The sequence below is a fragment of the Carassius carassius genome, chromosome 14 (assembly GCF_963082965.1).
Source record: "Carassius carassius chromosome 14, fCarCar2.1, whole genome shotgun sequence".
In the NCBI taxonomy this organism is placed as follows: domain Eukaryota; kingdom Metazoa; phylum Chordata; class Actinopteri; order Cypriniformes; family Cyprinidae; genus Carassius; species Carassius carassius.
In genome coordinates this window covers 3,888,011-3,910,147 of record NC_081768.1, presented here as the reverse complement: position 1 = coordinate 3,910,147, position 22,137 = coordinate 3,888,011, and the positions used below count along the sequence as shown (strand labels likewise).

The 22,137-nt window shown below is 34.7% G+C and overlaps 2 protein-coding genes across 4 annotated transcripts in view; both read left to right on the top strand.

The window, feature by feature from the left end:
- The window catches only part of LOC132156744 (low density lipoprotein receptor adapter protein 1-B-like), a 42,774-nt gene extending 31,697 nt beyond the window's left edge, over window positions 1–11,077 (top strand). Inside the window, exons 4-10 of one of the 3 annotated variants that reach the window (XM_059565741.1) lie at window positions 397–511; window positions 676–748; window positions 3,362–3,457; window positions 5,444–5,556; window positions 5,765–5,799; window positions 9,433–9,464; window positions 10,484–11,077. In XM_059565741.1, coding sequence (XP_059421724.1) covers window positions 397–511; window positions 676–748; window positions 3,362–3,457; window positions 5,444–5,556; window positions 5,765–5,799; window positions 9,433–9,464; window positions 10,484–10,530 — 511 coding nt within the window. In that variant the 3' untranslated portion in view covers window positions 10,531–11,077. Of the gene's footprint in view, window positions 1–396; window positions 512–675; window positions 749–3,361; window positions 3,458–5,443; window positions 5,557–5,764; window positions 5,800–5,871; window positions 5,991–6,150; window positions 6,389–9,432; window positions 9,465–10,483 lie in introns of those variants that run through there. The other 2 variants (XM_059565739.1, XM_059565740.1) reach the window with 2 other exon arrangements.
- Window positions 11,078–12,696: 1,619 nt separating this feature from the next.
- On the top strand, window positions 12,697–18,406 carry LOC132156743 (uncharacterized). The gene is made up of 5 exons (XM_059565738.1): window positions 12,697–12,850; window positions 13,219–14,069; window positions 14,668–14,809; window positions 15,812–15,911; window positions 17,490–18,406. The coding sequence occupies exons 2-5, from the start codon at window positions 13,338–13,340 to the stop codon at window positions 17,614–17,616; spliced, it is 1,101 nt and encodes a 366-aa protein (XP_059421721.1). The 5' UTR covers window positions 12,697–12,850; window positions 13,219–13,337; the 3' UTR covers window positions 17,617–18,406.
- The last annotated feature ends 3,731 nt before the right edge of the window (window positions 18,407–22,137 follow it).

Here is a 22,137-nt window from a genome sequence, read left to right as displayed (position 1 = left end):
CTCCAGTTTTCAGTGTCACATGATCCTTCAGAAATCATTCTGATTTGCCAATTTGCTGTTCAAGAAACATTTCTTATCATAAGCAACTTTGAAAACAGTTGTGGTGCTTCATATTTTTGTATAAACCATGGTTAATTTTATTTCCAGGATGCTTAGATGAATATGATGTCCCAAAGAGCAGCACTTATTTGAAATATGGTCTTTTGTAGCATTAGCAATTGTTTTTAGCAGTTAAATGCGTCTTTGTGGAATAAAAGTATACATTTTTTTAAAAAAGAAAAAAAAACTTTTGAATGTTAGTCTAAGAAAGTATATTATACAGGAACTATTTACTGTACTTAGGTTGTCTTCTTCAGATTGACTTTGCTCATACAGTATGTTGTTTGTTGTCTGCAGGATATCATACTGCACGGCTGATAAGATGCATGATAAAGTGTTCGCCTACATCGCTCAGAGTCAGCGCAACGAAACGCTGGAGTGTCACGCGTACCTCTGCACCAAGAGGAAAGTGGTGAGTGTGTGTGTTCATATGAGACACTCCCTTCCTTCAGTCTATAAATAACGTTATACATTAAGACCACACTTCCTCTGAGAGAGACAGAAACCAATGTCTTTCTATTCATGACAAGAAATGTGGCGTTGACACCTCTCTTCCCTTTTCCCCGTCTGTCTCAGGCTCAGGCGGTGACGTTAACGGTGGCTCAGGCTTTCCGTGTGGCATTTGAGTTTTGGCAGGCTGCTAAAGAAGGTATCTCTTGTTTATCTTTCTTTCTGATTCTTGCTGTCTTTGTTATGGGCTGTGAGGCACAAATTCACGCGTGTCCTACTTAAAGCTGGAGTGGATGATTTCCACACCACTAGCTACACCAAACACAATGACTGTTTTCAAACAGGTTTCTCAAATGCTTCCTCCGTCTGCTATTGGTCGTTTATACTAGTAGCCCCGCCCAAAAGTTTCTCTATTGATTTTTTAAAAATTAGTTTTGCAATATGTCTATGTATCTTTTGTTAATTTAATTTTAGTTTTTGTACAAAGAAATGAGTCAACTAAAAAAATATATATAAATAAGAATCAGTGCAACTAACTGAAATTAAATAAGTTTATTTTTTATGGTTTATTTTGTTTCAGTTAAAGGAGCTATGTGGAGGTTTTTACTTAAAAAAAATCTTTAAGATAGAGTTTTCATTTGTACATGTATGAGCCAACCATGATGTAAAAAAAGAATGACACCTCGACTGTCCACCACGGTTGCCTCTATCAGCCTGTAGGCTCAATTGTGTTTGAAGGAGTCGGCCCAGAATTGGCGCGAAAATGCACAAAATGTGACGTCATGCGCGTTCTCGTCTACTTGGGCTTACAATCGTATGGCATGCCAGCCATTATAGTAAGAAGCGGCAATAGTGTTTTCAAATGGACTCTGCGGATGGAAAGAAGCGACCAGCCTCCAGCACAATTCAGACACCCACGGACACTCATCGTAAGTAAAAACAAAAAAAAGAGCGTGCGCACTGAGAACGAGCATGAGACTGGCTGCAGTTCCTCTAACGGCCACCGGTGTCAGTAACGGTTAGAAATTTCAGAACCTACGCAATGCTCCTTTATATTAGTTTATATCAAGTAAAAAAAAAAAAGAAAAAATTGTTAGCATTCATATATATTTAACCCAAATGATACATTAGAAAAAAGTCAATTGTCATTTAAAGTAAAAAAAAAAAAAAAACATTTTAAAATGATTTAGTATTGTTTCTATATTGCTATATTTATGCATATACATTTATTGTATATACATAATAAAATGTATTAATGTATTAATTTTGAAATATTTTAGTGGAAAACTGTGGAAAATGCACCTTTATTAGTTTTTGAACTAGATTTTTAATATGTTGCATCATAAATTTGTAATTTAATTGGCTACAACAATAAAAAAAAACACTTTTTAAAGCGGTTTTAGACCAAGTGTTTTTTTTGGGGAATTTTTAATATATATATAATCCCATCACTGTGTATATATGACTTTAAAAAAGGCATTGTCTTGTAGACCAGTGAAGTTTAAGGAACTATACATTTTCTTTATTTCATAAAGGGGTGGAGGACAAAAGAAATTTTACTGCAGAGAAAGTAGCTCCAGTCGTTTAGATCAGAAGAACATATATGCAATTTACTGCATGTTTGAACATGCCTGCGTGTGTGTGTGTGTGTGTGTGTATGTGTGTGTCCTGAGGCCTGTAGAGATTTACTCATTTCATCTCTCTGCACCTGGCAGTTCCTGCAGGCAGAACTCAGACTCTTCTCTCCATTTCATTGTGTTTTACTGCAGGGTTCAAAATATACACAAATGACACACCATTGTGAAATAAAGAAATAGTTCACCCAAGAATGCTAACTATTACCAAATCTGTTCCCATGAAGAAACAAACTGTGTAACAGTTCTCTTCTTGTGTGAGAACAGTTTCTTTAAACACATTCATTGTAATGGTTTATCACTGCGGTAACCTCAAAGAGAAGAACCAGAAACACCATTATGATCCTGCAGGAACCAGATCTGAGCACTTCACCTCCCTCCACACTTCCCTCTTTAGTCATAGAGCTCTAGACAGTATATAAGTGTTGTGTATATATACACTTCCTCATGAAGAAGGCTGTTTAATGTTTTAGTTTCATTTCCATTTTTATTAATTCAGACTGAGATCAAGGCCACTGCACTGTTTTATGCTACATGTGTTAAATATTCATATGTACATTTAAGGCTGGTTTCTCATTGCCCTGGTGCACATTTATACTCACTGACCTCAATCTTTATAAAAATGTTCATTAATGCATATTTATAAATATGAATATATATAAAAGAATATGAATTAAAGTCTTGAGAGGAATATGATGTGGTGATAATATATAATGTTTGTTTAGAGGCCAGTGACTAATAATAAGGATGCCAAAGATGATGAAAATTACATTTTTGTCTCTGTTTTATTCTTGTTGGTTTTATATATATCCATAATTTTCAAGTAAAAGTAAAAACGATTTTTAAAAAGTAGTGAATTAGTTACTTCCAAGTATATTTTAACCTAAAATGTTGAAAAAAGTACATTAAAAAATAGGCTACATAATTAGATTTGTGATTTTTTTTTATGAATGGTAAAGTGGTAATCATGATTATTTTGCTAAAAAAAAGAAGAATAAAACACTTTCAAATAAGAAAAGTATTCCCACCTTAAAAAGAATGAAGAAGGAATGATTAGACTGAGAGAAGTTTTAAACTTCACAGCTCAAATAAAGAACATTCTTTTAGTGACTGTTTAAGGTAAGCATACTAACAACAATAGAGGCTTTATATTTCTGCTTTTAAACCTTTGTTTTCAGAGAAAGAGAAGCAGGTGAAGTGTGGATCTGATGGAGAGGCGGCCAGCAGCTCTCAGTCGGAGAGTTCAGTCAGTCTGGGCAGCACCAAAGGAGGAGGTGAGCACACCTTTTTATGCTTTGTCGGGACTTTCTGTAGACATAATGAGATTTATACTGTTCAATATGTTCTGCATGATGATTTATGAGCTACTTTCATCATAGGGCCCTAAAATGTTTACACAGAGTCAAAAAATTCAGCTATTACAATCCTTGTGTGGACATTTGGTTTCCTCTAAGTAGATTTTACCTGGACCCCACACACACACACACAACTTCCATCTCCACACAAGTGTGTATTAAATATCAAACTTGTTCTTATTGGACGTGATTGTGTTCTGTCACACAGTGCTTTTGGTTTCAGTGTGGATAGACAAATTACTAGTTGCTAGAGACATGATAATATGAGGGTATTCTTTATAGGTTTGGGGCAGTAAGATTTATTATTATTTATTTTTGTAATAGAAAGTAATGCTTTTATTAAGCAATGGTGCATTAAATTGACCAAAGTGCCAGTGAAGACATTTATAATGTTACAAAAGGACTTTCTGTTAATCAAAAATATGCTTTTCACAAAAATAAAAGTGACAAAAAAAAAAAAAACTTTAAGCAACACTGTTTTCAACATTGATAACAATCATGCATGTTTCTTGAGCAGCAGATCAGAAAATTAGAATGACTTCTGACATTCATGTAAAACTGAAGACTGGAGTAATGCTGAAAATTCAGCTTTGCATCACAGACATAAATTACATCTGAAAATAAATTCAAATAGAAGACAACTATTTTAAATATTAAAAATATATCACAATTTATACTGCATTTTTCATCAATACATGCAGCCTTGGTGCACATAAGAAAGAGAAAAAGTCTTGCCGACCTGAACATTTGACTGAGAAGTGTATATGAACATAAGATACGAAAAAACACAATAAATGATGTCAGTTTTAAGATTTTTTGTTGCTTCCAGGCACTGATTAAATTTGCATGGGTTTTTTTGGTCACAACATGCCTAAGCTTCTTTGACCCATCCAGCAATGGCAATGATAATACCATGGTATGCTTCAAAGTACCTTACAGTACCACTTAAAGACCCCGGTATTATCATCTGATACCATCACTGGACCATGCTACTTTTTTGTAAGTGTGCCACAGGATCCTGGATGGATCTCAGGTTACAGAAATAAACCTGGACGGCAGAGTTTAGTGAACGAATGAACCCTTGAGGACCAGCATGAGCCAGACGTGTGTGTGCATGAATAAAGCTCTGTGTGTTCCTAAATCCAATCAGATATCAGAAACATGAGTCTTTTTAGCGGCTGATCTCATCTCGTGAAATATGAGTCCAGGACAGAGATGGACAGGTTTAACGGCTCAGGATCAGAGAAAGATGTGATTGTGCTTTTGTTTGACTGGAGTCTGTGAGCGTGTCGCGGCTTGATGTTGATTCATTCTCTACATGCACAGATCTGTATGATCACTTCAGGTGTGGAGATATGAAAATATTCTGTTTAAAGGTTGACTTATGTGTCTATGATCGCCTCATGTTGATCCAGGAGGCCTGAACCTGTAATAATTGTAATGTACATTTAGAAATAAATCTGCCATGTTATATAGTTCATTAGCCTAACTGCTGGTGATGGTTTCCAAAAAACTGAATTGAGAATCAGAACAAGCTGTTTTATGGACTTTCAAATAAAAAACATCCACATGTTTATTTATTTATTTTGTATTCGTTTTTTGCATGATTTGTTTTTACTTATTCATTTAATTTATATTTTTTAATTTATTCATCTTTTTGCATTTATTTATTTACTTGTTTCATTTATTTATTATTATTACTTATTTTTTACTTAATTTCATTTCTTTAAAAATATTCAAATTTTTGCTTTTATTTTTTACATTATTTTACTTATTTTCTCACATATTGTTATGCATTTAATTACTTTATTATTTATTCATGTATTTTAATTATTTATATATATAAAAAAATATATATTCATACTTTATTTATTTGCATTTATTTATTTAAATTTGTGTGCGTAGAGGTGGCCACTGGGGATCTACTGGACCTTGAAATTGGAGTAAAAGATCACTCAGGAAAAGACGCCACACACCCGGCACAGAATCTCAGCACAGAGAACAACAACACTGTCTGGGTAAACACACACACACACACACACACACACACACACACACACACACACACACACAAATGCTTTAGACGTATTAAAATATCTAAAGTCAAAATACTTCACCAGCTGATTTGAATAATTACTTAATACTTATCAGAGTTAATTAAAATGATTTTTCAGTAATGCTGTTTATGTCAGCAATTCTGAGAAATCTTTGTGGTGTCTTTTGCAGGAACTTGAGGATGGTCTAGATGAGGCTTTCTCAAGGTTAGTAAAATTATATTTGGTGCTATATCTGTCGCTTTTGCACTATAAACCCAGCACAGTGAACTTTAACAGGTCATGCTATAACTTCAGCGCAGATGTGGAGTATAGGCCACGACTATTCCTGGCGCTCCATTATATGACCACAGCGGTATTTGTGATGGACATATTCGGCTCTGAGAATAAACTCTATGGTTGATCTTATATAATTACATAACTCTGACTATTTTTGGACCCCACTCACAGTTTCTATTTTCATAGAAAAGAAAAAGACATCTGGAGTATACACAGAAATCTGTGTAACAATTTCAAACTGTTGAAACTGTGTAACAAAGTCAAACTGTTTTCCAAAAGGCTTTTACTGGTTGATGTCTGAATGCTGCCAAAGTGCTGCTCCTGAAAACTAAAATGCCACATTTAAAGGCTTGAGTTTCGGAAATTTAAGGGGAGAAATTAACAACAGTACTTTGCTGAGCTTATTTGCCAGATGCTGTATCAATCTTTGTTTCTAGACACTTGACCTTGATGTAAGATAATACAGAATGAGATACCATATAGCCCCCTCTGTCATTCAAGGTTGCATCAAATTGGAGACTGTAATGCAGTCCAATTTTTTTTTTTTTAAATTACTTTGCACCTTCTGCCCAATTCGGGGAGGCCTTCCTCAGCTGTATTAAAAGCTTCATCAAATTTGACAATTAACAATGAAAGACAGTCTAAGACTGTAATGAAATCTGAATTTTGAACATTTTTACTGTATCTGTCTTTTTTTTTATGGACCTTTAAACTTTACATATGACACAGTACAGAATGAGCCATCATACTGCAACCTAATTTGTATCAGTGTTTCTCTGCTGCTTTCAAGACTCACAATGTGGTGTGATTAAATATCCCAAGGCTCAAACTAATTCCAAAGTTAGAAGTCAGTTTTTTACTGTATCATTTTTTTTATTTATGAACCCTTGAACTTCACATCGAGATAATGCAGAATGAGATATTATATTGCACCCTCTGCCCAATTTGCTGATGCATTTCTCAGCTATCTTCAATGTTGCATGAAATTTGACAGTTAACAGTGATAAACAGTCTCAGACAGTTAAGAAATCCACATTTAAATTTTTTTTTTTATGTATAAATCTTGTTTTTATGAACCATTAAACATTACATGTTAGACAGTACAGAATGAGCCGTGATATTGCACCCTTGGCCAAATTTGTAGCGGTGTTTCTCTGCTACTTTCAAGGCTATATTAGGTCTGACAATGAGTCTTGATAAATAGTCTAATTCGCTAACAATATCCTAAGTTAAAACATTTTTAACTTTACCAACCTTTTTTTTATGGACCATTGAATTTTACATAAAGCACAAGATAGAATGAGACGTCATTTTGCACCTTCTGCCCAGTTCAGGGTGGGCTTTCTCAGCTATTTTTAAGGGTGCATTAAATATGATAATTTCAAATGATATACAATTTAGGCCTTGAACAACACCCAAAGTTTGAACAATTTTCAAAATACCAATAATATTTTATGGACCTTTGAAATTGACATATGCTTTGATAACACCATAGAATGTAAGTCGTTTGTCTCTACACATTAAGACAGACAAGACAATATATTTTATCATTTGGAAACTACACACTTTAGCATTGATTTAAAAAATATCAAGGAAAAATGGACCCCTCATAATAAGAGCGCTTTAATATAATATTTTTATTGAGATAATATGCCCATTCCTGCCAAAAAATCTAACAATTGTGATGCCAAAAGATTAGGTCATGTTTTAAATGGCTATTATTTGCATACTATGGAATGGTAATGGCACTAATTAACAGCCATTTTATTCTGCAAACCAAACAACAGCTGTTTAACGATTTGTAATGATAGTCATTAATCATCCAGACACACAGAGTGCCGTTCCCGAGAGATGAACAGACATGAGATGAGCTGTTTTACAGCAGCGGGGGTTCAGTCCATCTCCGCTTCATGCTGATTATTTGTCGTTTGCAGTAATTAAAAGCGTTGGCTTTTAATCAAACACAGTACTTTGTTAATCTCCATTTAACATGCTTTCACCTTGTGAGTGTGAGGAGAGACGCTCTAGATCTCTGACATGCAAGAACTTTTCCAATCAAAGATGAACTGGCATTGACTTAATCTCTGATTAAAGACCATTGAAGTGTTTTCCACTGCAAACTGAAGCTGTTTAACATTTGAGAAGGTTAACTCTCAAAAACACAAATGAAATGAAATGGCTGGTTGCACCGAACTTCAAGTTAATCCAGTAGAAAATCAAAATGTCAGATTGACCTCATGACTAAATCTGAAAAAAAAAATATTTTAAATTGTACATTATTTTCAGAGTATACAATGCTTATGCTATCATTTAGTTACTTTATGTATTCAAAATTTTGTATTCTGTTTATACTATTTATAGTATTTATTAATATTTTGAATTGGCTTTAATTGTTATATTTTCAATGATTTTTATTTAAGTTTGTTTTGTAATTTTGCACTAATTTTTTTTTTTAGATAAAAAAAAGGAAAAAAATTATTGTCATTTTAATACTTCAACACTGCCAAAATAAAATGTCTAAGAAAATACCATGCAAGTGTTTCTGTTGAAAATTGCACATTTGATTTAATGTGTTAGTAGCCGTTTTTTTTTTTACTTGTCCAATTTACTAGCAATTTGAGTGAAAATGTTTTGTATGTAAATATTACGACATTTTTTTAAAGAACTAAAATGTATTTAATTACCGTATTTTCCGGACTATAAGTCGCGCTTTTTTTCATAGTTTGGCTGTTCCTGCGATTTATAGTCAGGTGCGACTTATTTATCAAAATTATTTTGACATGAACCAAGAGAAATGAACCAATAGAAAACATTACCGTCTACAGCCGCGAGAGGGCGCTCTATTCTGCTCAGTGCTCCTGTAGTCTACAATGAAGACATAGAGCGCCCTCTCGCGGCTGTAGACGGTAATGTTTTCTCTTGGTTCTTGGTTCTAAATAAATGCGACTTATAGTCCAGTGCGACTTATATATGTTTTTTTCCTCATCATGACGTATTTTTGGACTGATGCGACTTATACTCAGGTGCAACTTATAGTCCGAAAATACAGTAGTTGCTAAGCCAACATTTCTCGTTTTCATTTAAGTTTAGGTTTTTCATCTAATATTTATTTTTTTATTTTATATTATATTATATTTTTTATTTTATTTTATTTATAGTTGCAGTTTTAGTTACAAATAACAACACTGGTAAAGTTTAATACTTGGGAATTTGTTCACATCTTTAAAGTGTGTAGTAGTCATGCTTACCTTAGCAAACAACATTAATAAGAAATGGATCGTACAGTGGTTTAGTCTTTACAGTCAATAGGTCAGCTTTAGTTATCTGTATCTCTGACCTCATTTCCTCATCATTAGCCCAACGGTTACCTTTGACTTCACTAGCTGCTCAGTAAACCCCATCATGACATTTAAAAAAAGCTGATAAAAATATCACAATGTGGAAGTTCTACTACAGCAACAGCGAACCAAGACATGCTGACTAAAGATGCAGCTTGCACTGAGTCACTGTTGCCGTTTGCTGCTTCTGTTTTCTCATGCTGATATTGTTTACTTCCTTCAGCCGCAGTCTGGATAGTTTTGAGTCCAACACAGGTAAAGATGTCGTTCACCTGAGCTGTAGTGACATGTGCCTGTGCTATAGTCCTCATCCGTCATAATTCACTCCGTCACAACACCATGACCATCTACGACTGTAGTCCAGTTCTCCATCTGTAGCAGGTCACGAATGTTCACTCTTACGGCTCAAAACCCTGTCCGCTTCTCACAACTGTTATCATAGTTTACTTCATGACAGGGTTCTTTGCCAAGAGTTGTAGAAACATCACTTGGATTCATCTTCATATTTTCCTAGTTTAGCCACAAAGTCTGTACTATGAACCTTATTCTGGGTAAACGCTGTATTTAAAGGAACTGTCCCTTTAAATACAGCGTTTACCCAGAATAAGGTTCATAGTATGAAATATATATCATATATATATATATATATAAATATATATATATATATATGAAATATATATCATATATATATATATATATATATATATATATATATATGAAATATATATCATATATATATATATATATATATATATATATATATATATATATATATATATATATATATACATCTTTAAAATTATTAAAATATTTTTTCATTATTTGAAGTGGTTATTTAAACATTAAATTAAATGTATAAATACGTTTTATATTTTATATAGACCTGTTTTACTATATATATATATGTGTGTATATATATATATATATATATGTATACATGTGTGTGTGTGTGTTTATTATGTCATATGTGTCATGTGTGTGTGTGTGTGTGTGTTTATTATGTCATTTGTGTGTGTGTGTGTGTGTGTGTGTGTTTTATTATGTCATGTGAGAGTACAAAATAAACGCTTATTTTATCATGTCTTTAAATTGTAACATAGAGCTCCAGATCAGCGAGAAGATTCATATGCATATTTAAAGGGTTGTTTTCTGGTGTTTTGTCCATGTACAGTATTCCCAGCGCTCTATGATCTGAAGCGCTACTGATGTTGTGAAGATGCTTGAAGATGCCCGTGTTTTTCGGTTTAACTCATCCTCTTTGTGTTTCTCCCAAGACTCGCTGAGTCTCGCACTAACCCCCAGATGCTGGACATTGGGGTAAACCCTCAGGACTACAACCCTGAAGAGTGCCTGTCGCCTAGCAACTGGGACAGAGCTGATGCTGAGGCTGCTGATGCTGAGGACCCGTTCGGATTCTGATCGGAGGAGCGCGGAGGAACCACACTAAAGCGATCGTGCTCGTCTCAGCGGCGCCCTCTGGCGGCCTCAGAGCAATCCGCAGCCGGCTTTGAGTTGACATGAGGGTCGGCAAACCCAACGAGATGACTTCAACAAAATCACAGACCAAAGCAATACCACCCCACCCCTCTCCCCAAATTATGTTTAAGTATATTGAGATTTTAAGTTTTCTGTTAGTATACTTCCCATACCCCCCCCCCCTTTTGTTGTATGAATATAAAATGTATGTGCACAACAATAACAATAACTAATTTTTGCTGATTTGTTATTATTATTATTATTATTATTATTAATGGGTTTAATTGCTGAGGCTAGCTTTGCAATTCTATGCAGTCGAATTTCTGAATATATAGTGCGATTTATTTTAGATCGCGGGGCAATGCTTACTAAATTACATGATGTTTGACGTTTGTGTGGAGTTGGATTGTGTTTTTTTAAGTGGTGAAGGTGTCGTATATGTGAGTCTTCTGCCCTCCGATGTGTGCAAATGAATGATAAGCAGACACAAAGCATGGACAAAAAATGTATAAAAAAAAAAAAAAAAAAAAAGAGTAGGCAGGGTATTTAAACGAGACAATCTTATTTTTTTTCTATCAAAATGTATTTTTACACTTCTATCTGTCTCTCTCTAAAGCTTATGGTATCATTTCTTTAATTTCTGTCTGCTTATACCATGCTTATTGTTCATTCTTCATCCGGTTACTATACACATCCAGTAAAGCACTATTGATGTCACAGTACCAGATGGTATTAGGGACTTCATGGTATCATGGTACTACTATATGTGAGTGTTTAAAAATCAAAAACATTGTATTACCATGGATGTCCATGGTATGTTTTTATGGAAATGCCAATATATTTTTTTTGCAATATTACATGTATTCCTTTGCCCAAAAATATGTCTAAAAAATTTTCATGTTGATTTATATATATATATATATATATATATATATATATATATATATATATATATATATATATATATATATATATATATATATATATATATATATATATATATATATATATATATATATATATATATATATGAGATCATCATAAGCAATGAACTGACTGTGGTTTTAATTGAACATAATGCAGACAGTTATTTTGTGGTTTACACTGACGCTCTGTTTTCAGGTTTTATTACACTTCATGAGTAGAATTTATAACACCTCAGTGTTAGTTTCAGTTTGCATTATTAATTTCATGTTCATAAATTAAAACTGTCATGAAAATGCTTTGCGTTGATTACTATTTTGAGTTGACATGACTCTCTAGTTGTGAAACTATTGCAGTGCCAATATGATTCTGGCCATTTGCTCTCTGACGAAAATAAGGTTAGTACTGGAATTAGTTTGAGTCCAAATAATGTTTTTTTTTATATTTAGATATTCTTTGTAAGGTTTCATTTCAGTGGCTATACAAGTCATCATTCAGGTGTTAATCATTAGGCGGCACTGTCACGCACTTTCATGAGTTTTATTAATATTAGTTTTTTATTTAAATTTATTAATATTCATAATGATACGTGACATGTAACAAACACCTGTTATTTTCCAGTAACAGGTTACTTTTTCAGTACTTAAAAAAAAAATTCAGCGCTGGTCAGAATAGACCTACGATAGTTGTTTGATAATATTTTTATAAAAGTGTGCTAAGGAGGGTATAGTTTGTATGTTATGGAGTCACGTAACTCATTTTATACATAGTTTTAGTCGTAATCGTCTCTACATTAGGGATATCCCGAATTTTAACGTAAAAAATGATACAAGACACCTTTAATTCTTGTTAAACAACCACCTTACGAACGTCTGCCTTCAAGCCAATCAGTTGAGAGAACTGACAGACCTTCGCGTTACGTAATTAATATTCATGGGGTCCACGTTTTCACCAGCAGGTTTCAAAAATGCCCTTATTATCTATATTTTTATATTATAAAGTCAGTTATCTTCCCTGGCCTATTTTTAAAACTATTTAAATAATGTGAATAAAATGTACGTTTTATTTTTTTCAAATCACATGTTCAGGTTTCCAGCCAATCAGACGACGAAGTGTGGTTGAGAAGTTAAATATCAGGTGTAATAATCCGCTCCATCAAAGTTGAGGATGGATGTGAAAAACTGAAGTTTATGGAAGATTAAGTATCTCTTCAAAAGGGAACCTCTTATTGTACCCGACAGGTAAATTTAAAAAAAAGTTTTAATCGACACTTAACGTTAATTCTCCCATTACCATAATTGCCAATTTAGAAAATGGTAAATTTGACGGTTTTTACAAAATCCTAGCACGTGCACGTCTCACGTTTGACCAAAACCCACTTTTATGTTGTTTAAAACGACGATCGATTGTTTGCGAGTCACTCGTGCAAGTATTTACTTGAACCAATTAGTTTAAGCTAGCTATGTCAACAAAATAAGCATCGGTTTGACCTGATACATTTCTTTAAATGTGCATCAAAATGTTTTTGGGCGATAAATTAGAATGAATGAGATCGTGCAATTAAAATGAACGTTTGTCTTATCTACTGATAAACAATATTCTTTCTCAGGTTCATGCACTTTGGCCAAGGCCTCACTTTATGTGTCCTGCTTGGATAAAACTGACCAGACACTGCTTTTTCCTCTTCCGTTTCCAGTCCTGATCGACTCCAGTTTGAGTAACGTAACAATGTCCGGTGATTCATCTTATCATTTAAAACCACTATCAGTGTACTCACACATGGTGAGCTCCAAGCAACAGTACAATGCCAACAGACCAGTTTACAACATTCAAGTACACATTTCCAATAAAGAACCCAGAGCACATAAAAGACGGCTGGAAGATTCATGTTTCGATGAGAGCTACGAAACCCCCCTTAAAAGACAATGCATCACTAGAACGTTTTCCCCGGATCAGGGATACTTCTCCGTGGACTTTCTAAGCAGAGTCCAGGGATCGACACCTATACAGCCATTAATGATATCAAAAGACATCACACCGCCTCGGTCAAAGGTCAATCAGCCTGTGACCCCTGTCGTGTCCACCCCTCTGTCCAACTGCAAACAGAACTGGATAGATCGAGACCGGGAGAGCCTTCCCTCCCCAATACCGGTTTTAAAATGGGACAGAGAGATTGCGGTGGCTAAAATATCATTGTGTTCATCTCTAAACTTTGATTTGTGCAGTTCTGTTTCTTTAGTTGGTGATCAGGGACCTGTGACAGGTGAAGTCAAGGATGTCTCCCATGATCATATCCCAATCCATGAATCAAAATCCCACATCACGCCCCCAGAAACTGTTGTCCCAGTTAAAGAGGAAAAAGTAGTGTCTGTCAGTCAACAGCCAGAGCCTGAGGTGACTCTGGGACATGAAGAAACCACCGCGGAGAGCTTTGAGAGCACACTCCCACTTCAGGTCCAGGTTTGAGCTCCATCCTTTATGTATTTGTGACATTTATGCCAGTTTCTCTCGTTATTTACTCTTCCTGATGTTGTCTTATACCTGTTCATGTGTGTTTTGTCCATAATGGAATTCAAAAGGAGGACACTTGAAGCTATATATTCTTATAAAGGCATATGATGTCCTCATGTGGGAATTTTAAATTTGGAGACCAAATCTAAACTGGTGAAGCATGCTGCAAGTGACATCTTTTGTAGGCCAATACCTGGAAACTTGTTAACATTTTAGTTTTAGCCAACCTTTAGTTTTTTTTTTTTTTTTTTTTTTTTTACCCCTGGTGAATTTATTTAATTCATAAAGATATGTTCATAAAGATTTTTACTTCTCAGTTAATTGCAAAAACCAACATAAGTGTTTTTCTTCGATATTAATGTGTTTGACATGATACTGTTTTTATTAAGTGAAATGCTATAGGATACCATTTTGTTATACTGCAAATTACCTTTTAATGACTGGATTCCATGATTCTCTCTGCATTTTTCTGCATTCAGCTTGTGTGTCTTGGCACTCATCAGACAAGTGTCTGCATCATTAAGCTGTCGCTTTGCCCACTGAGCAGGTGAAGTCCAAGGTGGTGGTTCCAGACAACACCAAGTCCACCAGCAAACCTGCAGTGTTTTCTGAAGAGGAGTGGGAGAGACGGAAGAAGACGTATGTCGAGTCCGTAAAAAGACATATGAAAGAGAAAGGAGCAGCAAATGGTACTGTACTTTACAATACACTGATCGTTCAAGGTGCGAATTTTGTGTGTGCCAAACCTGTAAAAAGAAGATTCCCCTGTCTGCCACTGGTTGGTGAAAAAGAACTCCTGTGATTGGTTGATTCCATGTTGCCGAACTGGCCATGATGCCTGAGCAGATTATGATTTGGTAGTCATAGTGGTCATGCCTTAAGTAAATCTACCAGTGAGCACTTACAATTTACTCTACATTTTAAAGGAATACTTCACCTAAAAATGTGAATTTGCTGAACATTGACTCCTCAGGTCATCTAAGATGTAGATCAATTTGTTTCTTCATCAGAACAGATTTGGAGAAATGTAGCATTCCATCACTTGCTCACCAGTGGATGCTCTGCAGTGAATGGGTGCCGTCAGAATGAGAGTCCAAACAGCTGATAAAAACATCACAGTAATCCAAACATGACTTCAGTCCATCAGTTAATGTCTAGCGAAGTGCAAAGCTGTGTGTTTTTTAGAAACAAACCCATCAAGGCGTTTTAATTTCAAACCATTGATTCCAGCTAATATATGAGTCCTCTATCCACAGTATTGCTCTCTCCAGTGAAAAAGTACATTTCGTCTGAACCCGGAGAGAAACGTCTAGTTCAGATGAAGTGCTGTTTACAAGCAAAGCAGTCTAAAACACGTGTGTTCAGAATTTAATGCGAGTCGTTAAAATTTCCTAATGGATTTGTTTCTTAAAAACACAGCTTTTTGCTTCACAAGACATTATCTTGTGAGTCATGTGTGGATTATTGTGATGTTTTTATCAGCTGTTTGGACTCTCATTCTGACGGCACCCATTCACTGCAGGGGATCCACTGGTGAGCAAGTGATGGAATGCTATTGTTCCCATGAAGAAACAAACTAAACTCATCTACATCTTGGTGTTTCGACAAACATTCTAGCATCAGTTAGGAAATTTAGCATGAGTGTGATTTATGTAGGATATTGTTTGAGGTTGTGATGTCTGTGTTGGCAGGTGTCATCACTGAGCTCCATACTTTGATGAACACTGTGGCCAGTCATCAAACTGGAAGGACCGGGCCACACTGGCAACACCCCTCAGACCTCACACGGAGGTAAATCTCATGAGAATCAAGAAAACCTTTTACCCCCAATTTTAAGAAAAAATGTTTAGGAAATTAAGCCTGTTTTTAGACTCATTAAGACTTTTTTTTTTTGCACTGTGAAATTGTTTGTATGACAGTTCCTGCACATTTCTTCACCCAGTTATCATTATCATAATGTGTCTGGATGTTTAATGAGGGGGTAAATATAATACAAGCAGGTAATTACCCTATATAGATTTAAAGTCGCATGAGAAGTGACTGTTTAGCCTCTTGATCTCTTTTTTTGTTGGCCATTGTTTCTTATCATTAAGTCTGGTTCACTTACCATCATGCAAACTGATCGCCGTTCATCGCACCATTTATGTAATACGTCAAAGCCCCCTCCAAAAAATATTTGTAAAACTTATTAAAAAAATTTCTTGAGCAGCAAATCATCATATTAGAATGATCTCTGAAGGATCACGTGACACTGAAGACTATAGTAAAGATGCTGAAAATTCAGCTTTGCACTACTACAGGAATAAATTATATTACAGTTTTATTGTATTTTGATCAAATAAATAAGGTCTTGGTAAAATAAGACTTCTTTCAAAAACATAAAAAATCCTTAGGATGACCCGTACTGTACATATGTAAAAGTGACCTGATTTTTGTGTGTGTTAATGGAGTCTGTCCTCTAGAGGGAGCCTTCGGTCTCCGCTAAAGATGTGTAACACTGTAAGATCCCCATCCAGGAGAGCAGATGCTCATAACTGTAAATAGCAGACCTGTTGTGTACACAATCATCTAATTGATCGTTTAACCTTTTTAGCACAGTAGAAGTCTGTTAGTATAATTTATCCCCCTTCAGGTTCATGTAACCACATGTCGTCTTGCTGTGAAATCTTTAATTATTTTTATAAAAATGTAATTTATATTTTAATGTTTCAAGATGAACACTGGACTTCGGATTGACCGAACTTACATTTACTTGATTATCAATGTATACGTTTTTTTTTTATTTTTTGAAAAACCATGTTTAAATGCATCAAATATGATCATATAATATAATCATTTAGCAGACGCTTTTTTCCAAAGCGACTTACAAGTGAGAACAATAGAAGCAGTCAGGTCAACAAGAGAACAACAACAGTATACAAGTGCCATGACAAGTCTCAGGTAGTCTCAGAATGCATGGCCAGCTTTTTTTTTTTTTTTTTTTTTAATAAATGAAAAGAAGGATAAAGTGCTAGTATTAGACATATTATTTGGAGATATAAAGTGCATTTTACAATTTACATGTACTGTTTGTAGGTAGTATGTTATAATGTTAGAAAAATCCCAATGATTTACATTACAAGCTATCAAAATTGCATCTTTTTGGCCAAATAAAAAACATCTGAACCAAAAAGTATCTTTTTGCTGAGCTTGTCAATATCCTGCTATATGAGCCATGATGTATCTTGTCACCGAAATGTCACGAAACTTTGTGAAAGCAGCAGTTGCAGTTCTGTTCATGAATATTTATTAGTTCTCAAAGGAGTGCTGCTTTCTCAGTTCTACAGTCTTCCTTCAGTCATGTTTTCCCACTCTTCTCCTTGTTTGTAGGAATTATCTTCAGTCCCATCCCAGATGTCAGTTAGTCTCCCTTGACGAGTGGCAGAAAAGATGCCATCTTTCCTATCGACGCTTTGCTAAAGTGCCAGATATTTTCCACAGGAGCCCAGTGCTCTGATTTATTTATGATTTTTACTTCATTGTTCTGTATATATGTTGTCGTTTCATATCTTTTCTCTCTGTCATCGTTATAAAGGTGAGGATCATTGATTCGTGCTGCTGGTTAGTTGCTCGCTGAGAAATCTAATCTGGTTTGCGTGCGTTTTTTTTTTTTTTTTTTTTTTTTTTTTTTTTGTGTGTGTGATTTCACGGTGTGTTTGTACTGCATGTTTCATCCTCGTGGTGTTGGGCGTCATGTAAAGAGATTTATATATAAATAGACAATGTATAGTATATTTGTCTTTTGATGCTTGTAGAATTCAAAGATGTAAATAGATGTGTGGTTTGATATTTATTTGTGTGTAATTTAGCATGATTAATATTCTCAGTAGAGTTTAGTCCTTTACCCCAACCAGTGCTTATTCACCTTTACAGCTGCTGTGTAGTTTTAGGTTAAATCGCCAGACAAATTTGTCCAATTTACTGTATATTTGATTTGTTAGTCACTTTTCTTTCTTTGTTGTACATTGTTGCGTAGTACTGTTTGCTTTTTTGAGGACAAACGTTGCACTGTTTCTTTAGCTATTTTGTAAACTAATTACAGTTACATTTTTAACATTAAATGCATATAAAGGGAAATGGGTAAAAGATTTTATATTTTGTGAGTAGAAAAATATTCTGTTGAACATCATTGTTACTTTTAGGAAGAGCATGCATGTTGTGTCCTCTTGGTTGATTTTGTTCATTTGTTACATTTGCTTAAAGCAGTTTTATAAACTTTATACATTTAAATTAAACGATTTACTGTATTTGTCTGTCTCTGGTCATGTTATTTTTTTTTTTTTTTTTCATAGACTGGTAATTTTATCAAATGAAAAAAAGTTTTGGGAAATGGGAAATTTTCATTTTGGTTACAATATCAGTTTAATATGCCATGGATGATCAAAATAAAAACAGGAACATAATCTAAAGGGAAATCATTTAGGCTAAATAAGTTCAAACGTTTTGTACACGTGTAAATGTTTCGATATGTCAAGTATTTATGGAAAAAGTCTGTTATTCTGTCAATGATTTACATTACTACATATGTGCCCATCTTCAAATGAAAGAAACCAATCACTGATTGATAAAGCCATTGCGTCACTGCAGCAGCTGTTAGAAGTTACTATTATTATTAGTTTTTGCAAGTAACATTTAAAATAAGAAAACATACTGTTAAGGTACAGTGATTAGTGGATTTTAACAGTGGCCACAGAAAAAAAAAAAAAACATTTAAGTTGGCCATAATCAGTGTTGGGAAGGTTACTTTGGAAATGTAATAGGTTACAGATTACAAGTTACCCTGTTTAAAATGTAATAGTAGTGTAACTTTTTCAATTACTTTATTAAAGTAATGTAACTAATTACTTTTGAGTACTTTTTGATTACTTTTCTAAATTTGTGAAAATTAAAGAATAATAAATAAAAGCATATACATCAACTTAAATACAGTTATCTAATAAGCATGTGACGTATTCTGTGTAACAAACTCCTGAAACATTGGTGTTTTTTTTAAACTGCTGTCTCTTTGTATATGATGATAGTTTTCTCAAAATAAGTAAAAAGCACATTAAGTGACACAAAGCAGTTCTAGAAATTATGTGCTCGTGTACTCCTATATTGAGATGGCAGAGGTTGAAAACACTGCAAGCTTCAGTCCTATGTGTAGCAGTGGCGGATCTAGAAAATGTTGCATGGGGGGGCAAAGGGGTGGCAAGAGGTCTTGGCAGGGTGGCAGGGGTACATGGAATCCCTATATATGAATTGCTTTAAAAAAAAAACACACAAAAACACTTTTAAACTACAGTAGTTATTGTTTAATCATGCCCTTACACACTACAACGTTTTTTAATTCACAACACACACACCAGTTATGTTTAGACTACTTAATTCTATTGTATTTGTTATTTCCCCAGTTGTAACCTGGTTTCATTGCTGTGATATCTGAGAGGAATTGGATTTAATAGGACTGCTTAGGCTTAGCTAATCAAATGATCGATCTCCTAACTGGCACTGTATTGTGTGTTGTAACGTAACAGCCCAAACTAAAATTGAGTATTTTTATTTAAAGTAATTAATTAATTATTAAAGCGATTTAAGGGAATAAAGAAAAAGAAAGGCTTGTTGTATTAGTGAAATAATTGTAACTATTTGCAACTAATATTTTATTTTTAATTTACATAAATGAATCAAGGAAATTATAGCATATTTTCAATTCAAAAAGGCAAAATTTAATAAATAAATAAAAAAAGTTGAACTTTTCTATTGTAAAACAGTCAAATAATAAATTATCTACTTACATTTTACCAGGCATTTGTTAACTTATTTAATAATTTTGACATTGATGAGCTAGACTGCTGAACTTTTAGTCTTCCTAACAACAAACAGAGCGTTGCGTAATGTAGTGCATCAGAGCAGCATCAATAATAATATCAAGTGAATCTCTTATCTGCATCTTAAGTTTATTGCCAATAATAATGACAGGTTTGCGAACGTGAACTCGGTGAGCTCGCGCAAAACACATCTTCAGCACAGCGACTCATTTAAACGCCTCTGATTGGCCGATGTGATCAACAGACATGTCTGTGATTGGCTACAATGCTCAACGTTGCAAAAGCACGTCAAAAGTACCTTTAATGCAAAGGGAAAATATAAATAAAAATGTAATATGCACTGTTCATGATTAGTTAATCGCGGCCGCTGTAATCTTATTCACATTTGTTTTTCTGATGAATTGTTTTGCTCTGTGAGAAAGACAATTTAACAAAATATTCGTGGCTTTACTAAAAACTTTCGGGGCTTAAGCCCCATTAGCCCAGCCCTAGCGCTTGCCCCTCAATATTTTATATTTTTTATTAAGCTGTTCTTGTCTTTACTAAAATCAAAATCAGGCTAATCAAAGAGAAGAGTGCTCTTACAAATCACGAGGGAGCGATTTGACCGCTGATTTTGTCTAACGTAATAGACTCGCTGTTTTTGCTGATGCTGAATCGTCTTTAGCATACAATACATTCATTACAAATGTAACTTTAAGTTAAACGTGTGTTTAAACTACACCTGGGGAAACTCACTTCACCTTCAGAGGATCTGTCCGGGGCAGCTCAGTCTCTGGCACCGAAGCAGACTCGCTGCGTGTATGAGCCAGACTGAGCGAACGCCGCTCTGCACGTTTGAATCAGGGACGTAACTAAGTATTTGAGGGGCAAGGGGGAAGGGCGAATAATACATTTAAAATTAAAAATTAAATTGTTCACTTTTGGTAAATGTATTGGACATAGTGGTGGGTTGTTTTTGTAAGTACAGTTTTTGGATCATTAAAGTTAGGGGGGCAGCTGGGGGGGCAAGGCTCTAGAGTGGGGGGGCACCTGCCCCCCCTTGCCCCCCTGTAAAACTATACTTTACAATACAATACTCTACAATACTACAATATCTTTATAGAAAAATCCTAATACTGTACATGAGTCATGTTTTTCCCTTACAAAAATTAACCTTGCTTTTATTAGCCTATATAAAATTAAAATAACCTTGTTTTGTTTTTGTTTTTTTGCAAATGGATTTGTATTTATTTTTAAATAAATACATTTGTAAAATAATTTTACATTTTTGGTTACCACATTTAAACAATAGTAACCATTTTCTCTGGATTTATAGTTAAATATTAAAATGTAAATTTTCGTAAGGGTTGTGTTGTTGTCTGTCGTAGCTCCCCCTAAACCTATAAAAAAATCGGAATTTTTTTCAGATAAATTCCTACTGTAACATTACAACTGATAATAATGATGTCCTTTATATAGTATTTTGAGTGATGACTGATGAGCAACGTGCTGCTGCTTGATTAAATAAATAAAAAAACAAAGACAAAAAAAGCATCTTTACAGATGAAACTGACCTGAAACCATGAACAGTAGTTCTGCTTCTCTGCTCCAGCAATTCACTCTATTCTCTCTCTCTCTCTCTCTCTCTCTCTCTCTCTCTCTCTCTCTCTCTCTGACTCTCTCTCTCTCTCTCTTGCATTGATTACTCTGAGTCTGATCCAAACCGTTTGGCGGAGGCGCGGAGAGCGCGCGAGTCATGACTAACACTTAATGACTTATTAGAGATTTAATTATCAAATGGCGGATTCGCAAATGATCGCTTTAGTACATTCGGCATGCAATTATACAATAATGACATTAAATAGTGGGGCAAAATCGGCTGCCAGGCCACCGGGAATTGTCCCGGTTCTCCCGGTGTCCAGTCCGCGCCTGATTTCCACAGACACGCAGAATGTGCAAGTCATATATTGCATTTTTGGGGCTTAATATTCACAGACACTAGTCCATGTCATGTTTTGATTCAAGTGTACTGACCTACTTTTGATTTAGTCATCCAAAATGTGGCATATTCCGTCCGCGTTAGGCATTTTGTTTTTATGACTGGATCTACGAACCAGACTGTATTTCCGCATCCCGGAAATTATTAGGGCGGTATGTCTCAGAATAGTCAGTGCAATTTGGGAAAG